General features: G+C 40.5%; 1 protein-coding gene across 3 annotated transcripts in view; it reads right to left on the bottom strand.

The window, feature by feature from the left end:
* POLQ (DNA polymerase theta) overlaps positions 1–16123 on the bottom strand; it is a 51455-nt gene continuing 35332 nt past the window's right edge. Inside the window, exons 21-30 of one of the 3 annotated variants that reach the window (XM_086884019.1) lie at positions 14479–14616; positions 12980–13154; positions 12372–12507; positions 9819–9937; positions 9039–9223; positions 8584–8695; positions 6857–6981; positions 5232–5385; positions 3347–3462; positions 1–482 (exon numbers count right to left, since the gene is read on the bottom strand). In XM_086884019.1, coding sequence (XP_086740145.1) covers positions 369–482; positions 3347–3462; positions 5232–5385; positions 6857–6981; positions 8584–8695; positions 9039–9223; positions 9819–9937; positions 12372–12507; positions 12980–13154; positions 14479–14616 — 1374 coding nt within the window. In that variant the 3' untranslated portion in view covers positions 1–368. Of the gene's footprint in view, positions 483–3346; positions 3463–5231; positions 5386–6856; positions 6982–8583; positions 8696–9038; positions 9224–9818; positions 9938–12371; positions 12508–12979; positions 13155–13474; positions 13600–13699; positions 13899–14478; positions 14617–16123 lie in introns of those variants that run through there. The other 2 variants (XM_086884020.1, XM_086884021.1) reach the window with 2 other exon arrangements.

Raw genomic sequence — 16123 nt, 5'->3', positions numbered from 1 at the left:
TTATGTTTGCACCTTGTTTTAATAAAGTAATCCAGCTCATTTCATATGTAATAAATTCATTAGGCTTTGGGGGTTTGTACAAGATCAAGCACACTTTAACAGAATTCATTTCAATATCTTCTTTTAACAATTAATAATTTCACAGTTCTGAAAACACGCACTGAAGTGCTCTGACTGAGCTCTGGAGGGTTTGGCTCGGTGAGTTCAGACCAGCTTCCACCACATGTTTCAGAAGGCAGCTTTTGGTACCCTGCCAGTGAAACACAGCACAGGAGGATCACACTGCCAGCAGGTGATCACAGGCCCTCGTCCTGCCCCATCCACGGCACCTTCTACCTCCCCATGCACGGGAAAGTCCCACAGCATTGTCACAGCTCCAGGTCCTGCAGGTCTCCCCAGCTGGGGCCAATTTTCACTTTAACATTCAGTTTCACTGAGAGTTTGATGGCGTTCTCCATCTCATGTTTCACGATCTGAGCAACCTAGGAGAAAAAATCAGGCATCAGACACACACAGCTTCAGTGCTCTGGGTTTCTGTCAATAGCTGGGGCAGACAGACACCTGGAATCCTATCCTGCATTTATTTGCATTGACTTCCCACCAACGGGAATGCAACCAAACCCTGATAAGTGTTTATGAATGGAGAAACTGTATAAAGCCAGTGAGATTTCATGCAGCACAGAGCTGTGACTGGTTCTGCAGTGTTTAAGACTACTCAAAAAAGGGGCCAAGATTAACTTTCTGTTAAATGCTTGAGAGTCCTGAAGAGGCTCAACTTTCACTCAGCTGCATAACTCTTAAGGGTTTCATGGAGTCTGTCCTGAAAACTTCAATGTACTGAAAGCAAGACGCGAAACAAATTTTCCAGAAGCAAAGAGCGGCGGCTCCTCCGTGTTGTGCCAGCTTGAAAAGCACTCTGTGAAACACAAATTAGAAAGCTCTGGGAAAGCAGGTCACATTCCATGTGGGTGCTACAAATACTGCCCAGGTTCCTCCTCAGTGTTTAATTAAGGCAACTCCTGCCCTCTAGTAAACAGATGAGGTAATTGTTTTCTGCTCTCCAGAAGTATTCCTAAGAAAACACTCATTTCAATACACCATCAGGAGACCAGAAATTATTTCTTTCTGCAGCTGTTTGGATTGCAAGAGACTGGATTTTTTTTTCTCCTGACTATAAAAACCTGTCCTGGACAAAGGTATTCCCTTTCCTCCCCCAAGACAATGCAGAATCCAGCCTGTCCTGGATTCCTCATTTGAATGAATCTTTCAATCCACACCCATCCCATGAACCTTCCCATAGCAGAGTAAAAAGAGGCTTTGAAATCATGGTGATTCCTCAGCCCAGCTAGAAGCCATCCTGGCAGCAGAGGAACTGTTCAAGCTGTCTGACCCTTCCGTGTGTTTTCATCATTTCTTCACATGTAGCCACCAGAGAAATTCCTCCATAGTTTTTGCTGGGGAATGGAAGAGGGGATTTGAGGAGACCAGAGCACGAGACTTTACAACAGCATGAAGAACTAGGGGAAGATGTGTCTTCCAAAACCCTATGCCCCTACATACTGCATTTCAAAATGATCTTGATAACCTAGAAAAATGCTTTGAAATAGGATGTAATTCAGCACAGATGAGTACAGAGTAGAAAGAAGCAGGGTAGAGAATTAGGACAGAAATAATCTACTGTTCAAAAATAGGATGAAAAATAACTGCCTGGGCAGGAAAAAAATGGGGTTATCAGAGATTAAAAACTGAATAGAGCCTAAGCAAGGCACACTGCTGTGAGAAAACAAGGAAATTAAATTCTGGAACATAGAAAATGTTGCTTGCATGACACACAAATCAATTTTCCACTCTCTTCAAACCACTCCAGCCTTGATCAAGTTCAGGGCCCAGCACATCAAAAGAAACATGAACCACACAGAAGGAGATTCTCTGAGAATGGTCATAAGTCCAGCACATGGCACCAGCAAAGAGCATCCGATTGCTGCACCTACAACCAGGGACAGCAGCTGTGCTGCAGGGGAGACAGGAAAACCTGCTGGTTTAAGCAACTGCCCAGCAAAATCTAGCAGAAATATAAAATATAAAAATCTGCCCAGAAAAAAACTGAAGGACATCAGAAAAGCTGATAGTAATTGCTCTTGAAGTTGTTAATGAAATAAATAGAATACAATAAATAATAAGCAAATCCATTCACTTGTCTCCAGTTCTCCTGGGAACGCCATGATAAACTGGAGTCAGTATCTAAAGATGTTAAAATCTATACTCAGGGGGTTTCAGTCTTCTACAGGAAGAATATTAGGAGCCTTTTTGTCTCAAAAACAGCCTGCCTATATTAAAGCAGCAGATGTCTGAACAAAGCTGGCAAAATGAGAAAAAGCTCGAGCTGAGATTCAAGACAAAAATATTAAACTTTTTGTTTTTATTTACATGAATGTATCTATATTATTAATAAGTATACTCACTTAAAGTCTTCATATGTTTATTAGTACATATTTACTAATATATACATTCATGCTCAGGCCAGTCAGCACTGCTGAAAGCTCTGTCAGACTAGGAGTTACTGCTTGCCATCAGGAGATGACCTTTTGTTATTAGCAATGTGCAGAAGTGGAAGAAAGGCACCCCAAAGATAAGGAAGCATGGCCAGGGAGCCTCCCTGTGTTCATGCTCTGGACTTGGGAAGCACTGAGCTGCCAACATCCAGCTCAAACACCTGCCTCTGAGAGCTGGCACACAGACTCCTCTGTGCCCAGGAGGGCCTTCAGAGAGGAAGACCACACACACAGACACACAGGCATTAAGGGCTCTTAAAAACCCCTGAGCACATTCCTTGTACCTGCCCCGCTGCCAAGCAGCACCACAATGCTCCTACCAGCTAGATAAGGAGGTAGGGAATGAAGAAACGAGTACCAAAAGGATAGAGTCCTCCTTTCCCTGCACAGAGTACAAACCACAGCTGTTAAAATGCATGTTCTGAGTTAGGCATCAGAGCATAAGCAGGGAGGTAAAAATACCCCCAGATGAGGAAACGCTTCCCCCCACACCTGTCAACAACACCAAGCCACTTTACTCAGCAAGCGTCACAGAGAAGTTGCATGAACTCCTGTTACAAGCAACAGAGCACATGCTGAAAATGAACTTCAGCCACAGGGATGGCTTGAATCCAAAAATCCAGAGATCAAGCAGGCAAACATGGTTTTTTCATCCAATTGAACTTTGTTTTCACAGATCTTTCAGCACCCAGGGAGAGGAGATCCAGGTAAGGGAATGTGAGCTCCTAGAAGGAAGGCTTGTTTGAAATACAGCAGCGCAGTATAGAGCTGAAAGAGGAACTGCAGGGCTGTACCTGGATGACATCATCCTCTGCAACTTCATAGAGGAGCTCATCATGCAGCTGGAGGATAAAGAAGCCTCCTCTGATGGGATGTAACATCCCTGCATTTCTCCTCCTCGACAGCCTTCCTGCACAGGTGAAGAGCAGAGTTTGTTAGGCACCACATACAAAAGTGTGTTCCTTGTATCAAAAACTTTTGCACACTCCTAATGCTGAGAAAAAGAATGTGAGGACCTTGAAAATTAAAAAGCCCATGCCTACAGACAAAACCACAAATCATGGCTATTCTATCAATATTTGTACAGCTACTGAGGGAAAAAATGTTAATGAAAAGTATTTTAGATATACACATTTCAGCTTTACATTATAAAGATATGAATCAGAACAGAAACAAGAGACAGTTGTGTCTCCTGAACCATCTGTTTCAAAAGTAAATTTTAGACAAAATCATGCAAAGTTTAATCAGAAGCTGGTTTACAACATTCTCTCTGGCAATGAATTAGGATTCTGCTTTTCTTCCAGAAACATTTTAATGCCTAGCTTAAGAAAGCAGTCAGCCTCCTGCAAAAGGCAGTTTCTGAAACTGTAGCTCCTGAGTAGAACTGAGAAAAGAAAAAAAGAGCAATTATTGAACAAACAAGTAAGCAGCTGACAAACCCAAGATCCTGATGGGCCTCCCCTGACAAAAAATAAAACAAACCTTTCCATGGTAAAAGCTGTTGGTGTTTTAAAATAAACAAACACAACCTCACACACAGAGACTCAAAAGTTATTTATCTGTCAGGTTAGCTAACAGGAGGACTTCAGTTCACAGAAAGGGTTTCAAGCCATCATCAGTTCCTCACACAAGCCTCACACTGAAGCAGCAATGTTGAAGCAGCCACATGATGCAGGACGCTCCTCTGATGGCACAGGCATTTCTAACTTGCTGAAAAATAATTCAGTTTTAAACACTCTGTTTCTATCTATCAGAGCAAGGGAAAACTCTCACAAATGCATCTATTCACTCCCCTGCAATTACACTGGCCAAAGGTCAGTAGCTTCATCTCCTAGGAGGGGTGGGAAGCTCTGCCAAGCACGTGTCTTCTACTCAGAGCTGACCTCTGAATCTGGTGTCTCCAAAATAAACTCTCTGACACATTTTTAGAGGTTTGGCAATTAATTATTCAGTTTCTAAATCACACTCTTAATATTAAGACAGCTTAATGTTTTAAATGAAGCATAAGAACTATCAAAGAAATCTAGCTCTCCATTCCTTAAGCAGTCTTTCTAAAATACACCTGATGAACAAATTTCTATCTACATTAAGCTAAAAAAAGTCTTTGTGGCATTCCTCTGGGAATGAGCACCCCAGCACAGCTTTGCTATCTGCAGCACCAGAAAAAACTTATGCTGATAAGTGCTTCATATAATACTCTTGTGAAGTCTCTGTACATCAAATCCCAGTCAACAAATTCCAGACTTAATTCTAACCAAAAAAAGTATTTTTGGAACCAGAAGTCAACCCACTCAATTTTTTCCCTGCCTCTGAGGCCACAGGGTCTGCTCAGTTCCTCCTTCCCACTTCTGAACAATTCTGGGGTGGCACCACAGACCACATCACACATGAACTCTCACTGCCATCCTTTGCAAGATCTGCTCTGAGGTAATTGGAGTCTGTTCTGGTCACATTTGCTTTAGTTTGTTGAACAGATATTCTTCCTCCTTCCTGGTGACTTTTTTCCTCCTTAAAGACTTACAGACTTACCACTTTCAGGAAATAAAACTTCTCCCAACTCTAGGCCCAAAAGGCACAAACTTTTTTCCAGGATTTCTTTTTGTTTGTGTTTTTTTTTTTTAATTAACATTAGTAACACTGAAAATCTTGCTCCAATGTGCAAAGAAGAGGCAACCATACCAGTTTTATCTCTCAGGAGGGAGCTCTCCAGATGTCCATGGGACTTGATCACAGAGGAGAAAGCTTCCAGGCGTCTCTGAATATTCACAGTGGCTGTTTTGACAATATCTGCAGCAGATCCCTGAACAGTTGTATTCACAGCCTGGCGCTCTGCCTGAACAGAGATAGTTGTTCTCAAAACTCACCCCCAAAAAATCAAATCCAACATGTCACATGTACTCAATTAAAAATAATTAATACATGGCCAAATATATACAAAGTAAAAAATTCCAAATAGAGTTTGTTCTATCCTCCTCAAAGACACATTAAAGACTAACTTCAGACACAGAATTTCTACAGGCACCTGAGAAAATTCCAAAAATTTAAAATTAATGAATATCAAGAGTAATAACCTGCAAGAGTCACAATCCACAGGGAGAAGCATATGCCCATGGTAACAGCTTCAGTGGGAGAGGAAATGCCTCAGTTAATCCAAGCACCACAAGACATTTCTGACTATCTTCAAAGCCATAAGGGGTAGACAACTGAAAGCAAGAAACTGGACTTCATGGACTAAAAATCTGGTCTGCCACACTAAATCCTGACTGCCAGAGCATTACACACCAGACCACCATCTTTTTTCAACACAAGCAACTTCTCTACTAATCCCCTCCTCAGACAACAAAACTGTATCCAAAGTTTCTTTTTTCTTTGTTTAGAGCTGAAACATGTGCAAAGAATTACAAGGATGCTGAAATGAAAGTAAAGATCATTCATTAACTGATCTTTAATATAATTTTATAGACTAAATCTAATTTGAACAGAAGATACATCTACAAAGCTTCCTGCTGAAGCCTTTTTCAGATCAAATTGTCCATTATTTTCAAAAGTTTTCTGAAAGCCTCCTTGTTTCCCTGTCAACTATTTGGAGTACAAACTCCCCCACTTCCTCCCTCTTCTACTTTAGTCTTTAATTCCACACAACCTGATCCAGCTTCTTACTGAGAAGTAAAATGCTTCCTCCCCACAGAAACACCTCCCTAGAGAGTCAATTTACTCTTACTGAAGTAGAGTCTATGGCAAAAGTGTCCAAAATGACCTGGAAAAAAATATATGCTAGTGCAAAGGTGTACACTGAGTAAATAATTTATCTAAGAAGTTAAAGCAATTTTCCTTCCAGGGGAAATAAGACAAGGAAAAAATACCAAAAAATATATGTCTTTAATGCCCTTTCTTGTTTTGAGTGCTGACAGCATGTAACATACAGAGACTGCTGAGTGGGAGCAACTCAGCCTGAAGAGCTAAAGTGTACTCCCTATGTGGAGGCTTTTTAAAATCATGTCCATTGATTTCAATAAATTACTCACTCCAGCTCTAAAGTGGGAGTTCTGAAGTGAGGTTAGCACAGTGATGACAGCTGCACACCTAGTCACAGAAGACTTACGTCAAACAGGCCATGACAAAAGCTCTGTTATTGAGAGAATGACTGAGGGAACAATGAGCTAAGCAAGAAGTGGAAGGTCATGACTAAGATGGCTCACAAACCTTGTAAAACTGCAGACATGGCTACGCAAAGAAATCTGGTATTTTAAAAATAAAACTAAAAAAAAACCCGAAAAAACTTAAAGGCACAGCACTCAACATACATGAGCTTTACTGTAGGGATTTGGATCTTTGATAGCTGGCAGGTATCGCCGTCTCCCCAGGATGGTCTGCACAAACCCATCCCTTCTGCAGCTCCGCACTGTCTCCCTCAAGAATTTCTGAACCCCTGTGAAAGGAGAGAGAAAGTTTTCTGTAATACAGCTGATGTTCTGTACTGACTTCTCAGTGGGGTCACTGAAAGCAGTCTGGGGCAGCCAAGCAGCACAGAGGAAATCCTTTAAATTTCCCAGACCCCATCAGTGGACAAAGGCACACGGTCACTCATTCAGCTCTGCTGTAAAACATATTAAGACTTTTGAGGTAGAAGAGAGTGCACAGTGTCAGGATATCTGGCTGTGCACAAGGAGATGGGAAGTCCATCCTGCACAGTGCCCAGGCACAGAGGGTCATATGTGTATTATTGATAATGGAAAGGTCACAACCTGGACCAGCACTGGAAAGAAAAGTAGTAGGGAGGGTGTAAATTGAAAGCAGAAGCCAGAGTCCTCGATGCCTCAGGCTGCCTGACTTCAGACTGTGTCACTTCAGATTCTAGGATGAAAGAAAATGACCCACCTGCACTTGGCAAGGGAAGGAGAAAATACACCAAGTGTGTTAAAAAGAAACTTAGGTCAAAGAAAGGTGAGACAGGGAAGAGTGAACTTGCACTGCAAGTTCAGGTAACAACCATACTAAAGTGGGAAAAGTTAACTTCAGACAGTTTCTTTCAGTGTTTACAAAATATAAAATGGAAAAGGAGCCATTCAAAATCAAGACTGACAGCATAAGTCAATTCATTAGGTATGTTATTTAGCAGTCAGCCTGAAAACACATAGCAAGTGAACATTCATGAGAAGTGGAGTTACAATATATGGTGCACTGCAGTTTGTATGCACACACATGTACTGAGAGAGAGGAGGCAGGAAGTCATTCCTAATGGTCACAAAGGAGAGACTATTCAGAAATTAATGGAGATTAAACAGAATCTTAGAAGAAAACTGTTTCTCTGCATCTGTCTCCTAAAGAAACCAACCCTAAATCTAAAGAACATAATTTTCCAGCTCATTTTCAAGTCCTATGATTAGAGCTAGCTGCCTCTTGTCCCATTTGCCCTCCATTGTTTTTCTGATTGCAGCTCTATTCTCTCTACAGTTTTCCTAAAAATTAACATGCTTCTTAGAAACGCAACCATGTCTTCTTACAAAATATGAAAGAGCTAGCTACTCTGAGCAGCTGAATAAAAATTAAAGGATAATATGTAAAGCAGAAGACAAAAATGTGTGAAACTCCACGAAAGCAGAAGACAAAAGCAGAAGAAAGAAATTGTTATATTTAAAAATTATAAGAAGCGTGGTCTAAAGTTGACACAGCATATCATTTGAAGCTGCTTGCTGTTTTAATCAGGAAAAGCATGTTTCCCATTCAGAAACTTTAAAGAGCTTTAAAATGTCTCATCAGGGCTCATTAATTAATTAAAATAATTTTAAAAATATTGTAATAAATGAAGTCTTAGTAAAAATAAAGGTGAATAAAACCAGAGGGTAGAGTAAAACATTACAGAATATCAAACTGCTGCGTTCATGCACTGGATATTTTCAAAATGAAAAGCATTTTCAAGAGATACAAGTAGTAGGTTGAAACAAATTTAGGATTTGAAGAGACGTGGAGAGAAGGGATTGAAAACAGCAACCACCATCATCACCCAGTTCCCAAACAGCCATATCCAAACCTGTGTATCTTGATTTGAAGGATTCAATATAATTGGCAGCTTCATTTTCATCGATCCCCATCTGCTCGCCTAAAGATTTTGCTCCTATTCCATAGATGATTCCATAGCAAATCTGCCAGAGGAAAGGGTGAAGAATCACAACCATTTGGTCAGCCATGCAGAGAAAGCAGAGCCAAAACAAAATGTGATTCACTGGAAGACAAGTGTATGGAATCAAGGGCAAGTACTTGAGAAGAGAGACCCGCTCTGAGCCCAAGCCATTCACGCTGCTTTTCTCCACCCTCATCCCCCAAAGCCCCAACAGCTCCAGTTGCAACGCACTGAGAGTGGGAGGACAGACAAAGCAACTACTGAACAATCATGGCCTAACTCAAACAGAAAAGCATACTACAATGTGTTGAACACTGAACCTTCCTGCCCAGAAAGCTGCTATTCAATTTTTTCCCTAAAATTACCTGCTTAGCTTGTTGCCTGGTCCTGTCTCCAACAGCTTGGGGATCAATCATTTTCCATTCTGCTGCGATGCTCTTAAAGACATCGGAACCACTGTTCAAGGCTTGAATGAGATGACAGTCGCAAGACAAATGAGCAAGGATCCTCAGTTCCAACTGAGAGTAATCAGCAGCCAAGATTAAGCCACCTGAAGTCAAGAAGTTATCAGAAAGCATTATTTCATCAATTACTCCAATATTCCATCCAACTTGCCAGCAAGAACAACTGAACCTGTCCTTTATCTCCCGGCTCTGAGAGTTTTTCACAGCAATTTCTATCAAGACAAATTCTTGCTTGTTTCCCCAATGCTCAGGCCTGCCTGCTTTACTTCTAGTCACATCTAGCATGCATCAAAACCATACAAACAAGTATCTGTCCAGGTGTCTGAGACCAAGCAGGCAATGTGAGAACTGACATTTGGATAGAAAGAACACTAGGCAGAGTGCAACTTGTGTATTAAGAGCTGCCTTAGCTACATCTTTAAAAAACAGGTCACTTTCATTCTTAAAAAGGAAATGAAAGTGTGAACATGTGAATGATATCATTTGAATACTCTGCCCAGCTGAAACTCTCTCTTTTACAGTTGTGTCAATAATTTTGAAGGCATGCTAACTACTGCACTAGTTTTCCAGGTAGGCTGCTCAGACACATAATTACTGTTACCAATTCTTAAACTTTCATTATATCTAGGATTTTTTGTTAACCATATTCTTTACAATTCCAGGGCAGGACCTGAGCATTACCTGGGAAAGGAACAAAAGCATGCCTCATGCTAACAGAAAATGGTATTCCTCTTTCTTCTGATCTGTTTGCAGCTTGAACCTTTAGCCCATTAGGCAAAATACTGGAACGCTTTCTGCATCTGTGGAGAAAAAAAAAAATACTGCCCTTCACCAGTTTCTAAAATACTAAGACATGCATGATCATTTTTACCACAACAAATCAGTGAAAACAAGTGAGACACTGGCCTCCAATCCATTTTTCTGGAAATCCATACCCAAACTTGACCATGGAGGAACTGGACAGAAAACACATAAACACCTGAAAGGGATTTATTAATTCTGAAAGGATTTAGGGATGAATCTTCCTAGTACCTTCAGGATTCAGTTCAGAAATTGGACAATTCCACTCTAAAACAGGTAACATGAATGGCCCCAGATCTGTGATGAGTTTGTTCCAGAAAGAGTCACAGGAATCCTAAAAATTCAACACTCCACCTTGAGTGCCACGTCTCTCAATAGCATTCTCCTCTGCAGAATGCATACACCAGTCCAGAGACTGAAGAATCCCTGCCAAGACCCCCCTCATTACTGCACATGCACCCACATTCACAAGTAAGCCTGTAAAACAGAGCAGAAGTTGCAGAAGAGGCGCTCATAACACACTGCAGGTTTCCTCCCTAAGCACCGAGGGGAAACTTGCCCCAAAGCTGCTCGATTTTCTTTTCTGAGAGGCCAAAAGTTTAGTGTCACCCACATGCTCTGCATCCTCTCAGAGCTTGCTTAGGTCTCCTGTCCCACTAAGTCATTTGTAGCTGCAGATGGAATTGCATCCATGAGCACATCCACTGAACAGTGCACAGCTCTGACACCATTCACATCACACTCTCCCATCAGCACCAGTCTACCAGACAGTCCAATGGGCTCTCCACTGGAAGGCAAAAAGCCTTTGTAAGTCCTTGATGTCTGGATCAGGAATCTGAGAAAATTCTTTGTCAAAATGAAAAGGCATCTCTGAGATCAAGACTAGTTTCAGCAGAGCACAGAAAAAGCATCATCCTCTCCCTTGTGCACTTCCTTTTCTTCTCAAATATTGGCTTTTCAGGAATGGTAGGGATCAATGAGATGAAAGTACAAAAATCACAGAAATAAAATTTCAAAAGAAATAAAGGTGAGGGACAATTGCATGTCTGGCTATAGCAGAAAATCACACTGTTCAGCATAGGTTCTCAGTTAGTTAAATATGTAAGGGCTTTATACCATTACCTATTTTAGCTACAGTCCTTTGTTCAGAAGCTTCTTACAGCAGGAGAAAAGAGTAGCAATAGTAGTTAGTAAGATAATAGACAGTTTGGACCAAAGTCTGGAAGTCTGATCAGACTTGGCTGGATGGCAATTTCTTTTGTGCCAGCAGGTATTTCTGTGCCTTTAGGATTGCCCATCTTCCTAACACAGTGGCTGCTTAACTAAGGTATGTAGGAAAATGTAGGAAAAGTCAGCCTGAGAAACAGACCTCACAAAGTCTGGGAAGCACTCCAGGCCTTTGATGGGGTCTTCTCTACAGGGAAGACTTCCAAGAAACCAGCACACTCCTCAGCCATCCTGAAAAGCTGCTGCAAGCCTGAGCACTGCCACAACTTTATCTCAGAATGACATTCCTGCCTCCATGGCTATGCCTGGTTCTCCTGGGGAGAGATGGACAAGATCCTTCTACTCCTGAGTTCTCATTACTTTCCCAAGGCACAAGGGTGTTAAACACATGGTGGCAGGAAGCGCCAGATAGAAGAACCAAAAGGCTTCTGAAATTTTTCACATCTTGCTGCAGGGAAAAAGCCTAGAAAAGTCACTCAGGTGACACAACTGGGACAAGAACCTGAATGGAAAGAGAAACTGAAAGGGCAGAAAAGCACCACCAAGTAGGAAGCCACAAAGCTCACAAGGTAGATGCTAAAACATTGACCTTGGGGTTTCACTAGACTTCCACACATCTGTTTAGGCACTGGCACATAATGCTGCCAAAGTAGAATTGTAGAATCATAGAAAACAGGGTAATTGGTTAAGAGAAACTAAATTTAGAAATCTTTTTCTTCTACCTGGTAGTTTCTGTAGGTCACTATCACAAATAAAATTATTAACTAAGAATGAAAAACATGTTCACCCCTGTTCCCTTACAAAGGGAGCTACACAGCATTAAACAAATTAATTTCTTTCTGCTTCTTCCACAATATTCTATCCTCTCTCAGAGTAGTTCTTAAGTCAAACCAGATCCAAACTTCAATTTAGTTATTTTCACACTCAAGCTTTCCCTCCAACAACTGGGAATATAGCACTAATCTCACTGAAGGGTTTCACAAAGAACATCAAAAAGAAAGCAAATAGCTACATGAAACCACATGCTGTTAGTATTATTATGTCTTTCATGTATCACTGATTTTTAGGTACTTATTCCTCTGTAAGAAAAACACTGCATAACAAGTCACACTGACACAACAGCAGCCACAGGTGAAGTCAGAAAAGAGAAATTTGACAATGCAACCACATTAAGATCAGACAGAAGCTTTGTCAAGATCCTCCTACCTGCCCCTCAAAGCAGCAGGAGAATTAACATTTCCATGGGCTTGGGAGGGTGGGCTTTCTTCAACCACAGTTGGCATTTCAATCTCAAAATCTCTTGGCACATTCTGGATATTTGGCTCTGTGAAGGTTACTCGACCTGAAAGGAAGACAGGGCAGAGCTAAGGAAGGCTCCAAAAGGAGTCTCTCTAACTCAATACAGCTGCACACACTGCATCTCCAAAATACAACAGGCAGGAGAGCAAGAGGACACAAACACTGAAAAAGTTTTAAAAAAGGAAAAGTAATTTGTATTTAATGGGCTTGTGATGGTTCCCCATTTCTGTACCACTAATAAGAAATTCCCAAATCCAGAACCTGTTCTGGAGTCAGGGATTTAGATGGCAATATGTGCAAAAAATAAATAATACTGCTCAGTATTATTCACAAAAGCTATTTTAAACACATCTGTTTTTTTAAGGCAGATATATGTCAAATAGATATACCAGTATCTTTGGTTGAAGCAGAGCACAGACTTGATTTCCCATCTTTTCCTCTTAGAAAAGCTGCACACACATACAAAAAGACAAAAAAAACAGTAAGAACTGAGGCATTTGCCCACATTTTTTCACCTGTAGCTGTGTGAGTCTGTGAAATGGGATATATCCTTTCCATTCCCAGTGCAGAATTCAATCGCTTTTCCCTCTGTAGTGGAAACACCACTTTAGTAATGGCATTGTTGATCCTCCTCCATTCCAATATCAGCCCTGGCAATGGGTGAAGTGGCTTTAATTTCTCCAAAACATCCTTGTGGGAAGAAAAGGGCACAACTAATCAATGGTCTTTAAAACTTTATTTATAAAGTTTTTGCAGTTCTGCAGGAAAAAGTGACTCCTTCACCCACAGTGAGCTTCCAGTGTCACTGCCTTAAAATTAAATTGATTTTATTTATACTCTCCACTTATACCACCTGCACCTGGGTAATCAAAGCACCACCTGACATAGCTGCAGTTTTATTACCCAGGAGAAAACAATCACTTCCCTTTGGACTTCTGCACCCTCATCATCGCTCTTAATCTGCACCAACCAATAAACCACCTGAAATGATGAAATAAAGCATCACTTGCCATAGGTCCCCCATGTTGTCTCCTCTTGTCCAGAGTTAATACTTCTCCATCTTCTTGCATATTTTTCTCCCTGCTCTCTCCTATCTGTACACTAGGGACACCAAATGAAGCCCTTGACCACGCTCCTTGAAAGACAAAGCTGATTACTAGCAATCAAATCCTTTCAGTTAAATCAGAAATATGAAGGGACTAACAAGAATTTCAAAAGACAGTGGCATGCAAACATTTCTCAAAAGAATATTTTATTTTGTGTGCCACAGGCAGCTGCAGCTTCATCTCTCCACATCACAAAAGGAGGAAATCCTCCCTTTGCTTCTTCCTCCCTGCTGTGTCACCACCACTGCACCCAATGTCTTCGCTGCCACTTGAGTTCCAGGAATCAATACCTGTCTTCTGAGTACAGACTACACTGAACAAGGGGGAACTAAGAAAGCAACACAGATTAATGAATCCTGAAAACAGGAACATATATATCTGCTAATTTCACTTGTCTGGCAAGAGTACTCATTAGCCTGCAGCAGTTGGTATTAATGCAGGTCCACAATATTTATCTACTGTCAAGAATGTCAATAGCCTTCACATTATACAAGCTTCTGATATACTAAATTTGATAAGACATCAGATTAGCCATTCTGAAGACAAATTCTCTGAAGCAAAAAATAGAGATTTGATAGTAGCAGGAAGAGAAAATATTGTATTTAGTCGACATGGTATTTAAGTATCTTTCAAGCTGATGTGGAAAAATTCTTCTGCTATTGGCTTTACAAAATTATTGTGCTATTTTGGTCTTGCACGTGATTTGGGAAATCAGATTCTGCCTGATTTACTCTTATTGAAGCCTGCTATTTATAGGCATGTCCTCACTGCACTCAAGCTTTAGGAGAGTAGGAGTTACTAACTCTGCTAACAGAGAAGGTAGAACCCAGTTTGAACTTCCAGTGGTAACTGGAGGAGCAAAAGGCAATTAAAATTTACTTTCAGACTAGAAACAGATTTTACTGTACCTTGGTTGTACTGAACTGCTTGCTTAGCTTGACCCTGTTTCCTTTAGCAGCTGCTCTTCTGGTGTAACCCAGGGTTTTCTTGTTCCCTTGGACTTTCACATCTCCATTTTGTGGCAACTTCAGCTCCAGGAACAACACCTGAAAGAGGCCAGCTTTTTAAATCAGTTTCTGCACACTACTCCCAGGAGAAAACAAAAGCAACTGAGCACTTAAACAGCTTGTTCCAGCCAAAGGATAGTACAAATGCTTCAGGTAATTAAAAAGCTGATTAAAGATCCTGGCTATCAAATTCATTCCTCCTCATTTTAATTAACTACGAAGTGCAATTTAAAATCTCATTTTCTGAACACTCTAAGTTTAAGTTCACAGGTATGTTTTTAGAAAAGGTAATTAACTCCATCCAATAAGTGAGGTTATTACTGACAGTCAACTGTAATAAAATGTAATGTTCAGATGACTGAAAGTGGGAAGAACATTGGTGAAAAAAAAAAAAAGTGTTAGGAGGGAGCAGGCTTCAGAACAATATGAATAGTACAGAAGGAGGTGGTCAAAAATACTTTTTAGAGAATAGCTAGAATATTAGTTTTTCTAACAAACTGCCAAAAACCAGAAAATTAGGTATATGCTCATTTGGTGACAGACAGAATACAGCTCTTAATTTTTCACTTTATGTTTCTGTGTAGCATTATACACTACTTAGCAGCTATTGTCTTTGATTTCACAGCTGGCAGACGGGAACAGAAGGCTTTTCTCCTGCCCATCTATATAGCACAGAAGTTTTGACACAAAACTAGAAGGGTAAAGTTCCATTAACTTATACAAGATACTTTACATGACTCATAATAAATTTCTACATGAGATAAGGGCTTCCATAGTTCAGAAAACAGCATTTCACACAAAACTTTACTTCCCCTTTTCCATGAAGCAGAGTCAAACTGAAGGAGTTCTAACTTAGACTACTGTTACTGGGCAAGACTTCTACATTTGCAACAAAGAAGGAATATTTCTGTGGAATTTCTTTTTACTGATAGCTGCTTCCATATAAAGTACAGCCCCTCAGTGAGAAAACAGTATATGGAGAAAAAAAAAAAGAAGGGGAGAAAACCATGCACGGCAATTTTAATCTATTTCACTTATTCCATGTAATGTATATTAAAAAAATATAAGTGAAATTATTCAGGAATGAAAGTGTTGCTATTTTACACAGAAATCTGTTTTTTAGAGCTTATAAAATAACAGTTCTTAAAATGTTCTTAAAAGCAGACAATGTTGACTCAAAATTTTTAAAGCAGTTTTTCCTCCTCGTTCATGCCTGTACAAGGGCAAGGACAATGATGCAACTTTTTCAGCTCATTTCTTCTTAGACTCAAGACTACATGATACCACACCTCGTGTGTGGGACACTGGCATAGCAAAAAAAGCTTCTCCAGTCCTGTACCACTCATCCAAAATACTCCAAAAGCCATTTATTTGGCAGATCATCTCATGCACCCTGAGAGGTCCTATACAAATCACATGCTTATTCTAACTTGTTTTTCATTTCCAAATTATATACTTCCACTTCTACCTTCTTTATCTCTGCTAAAGTTGGCAGAAACCAGAATGATTAGTAACAAGCAGGAGAGACACAGCCTCTTGCAGGCAG

This window comes from Cyanistes caeruleus, chromosome 3 (assembly GCF_971803275.1).
Source record: "Cyanistes caeruleus chromosome 3, bCyaCae1.hap1.1, whole genome shotgun sequence".
NCBI classification, from domain to species: domain Eukaryota; kingdom Metazoa; phylum Chordata; class Aves; order Passeriformes; family Paridae; genus Cyanistes; species Cyanistes caeruleus.
This window is presented reverse-complemented; position numbering and strand designations above follow the sequence as displayed.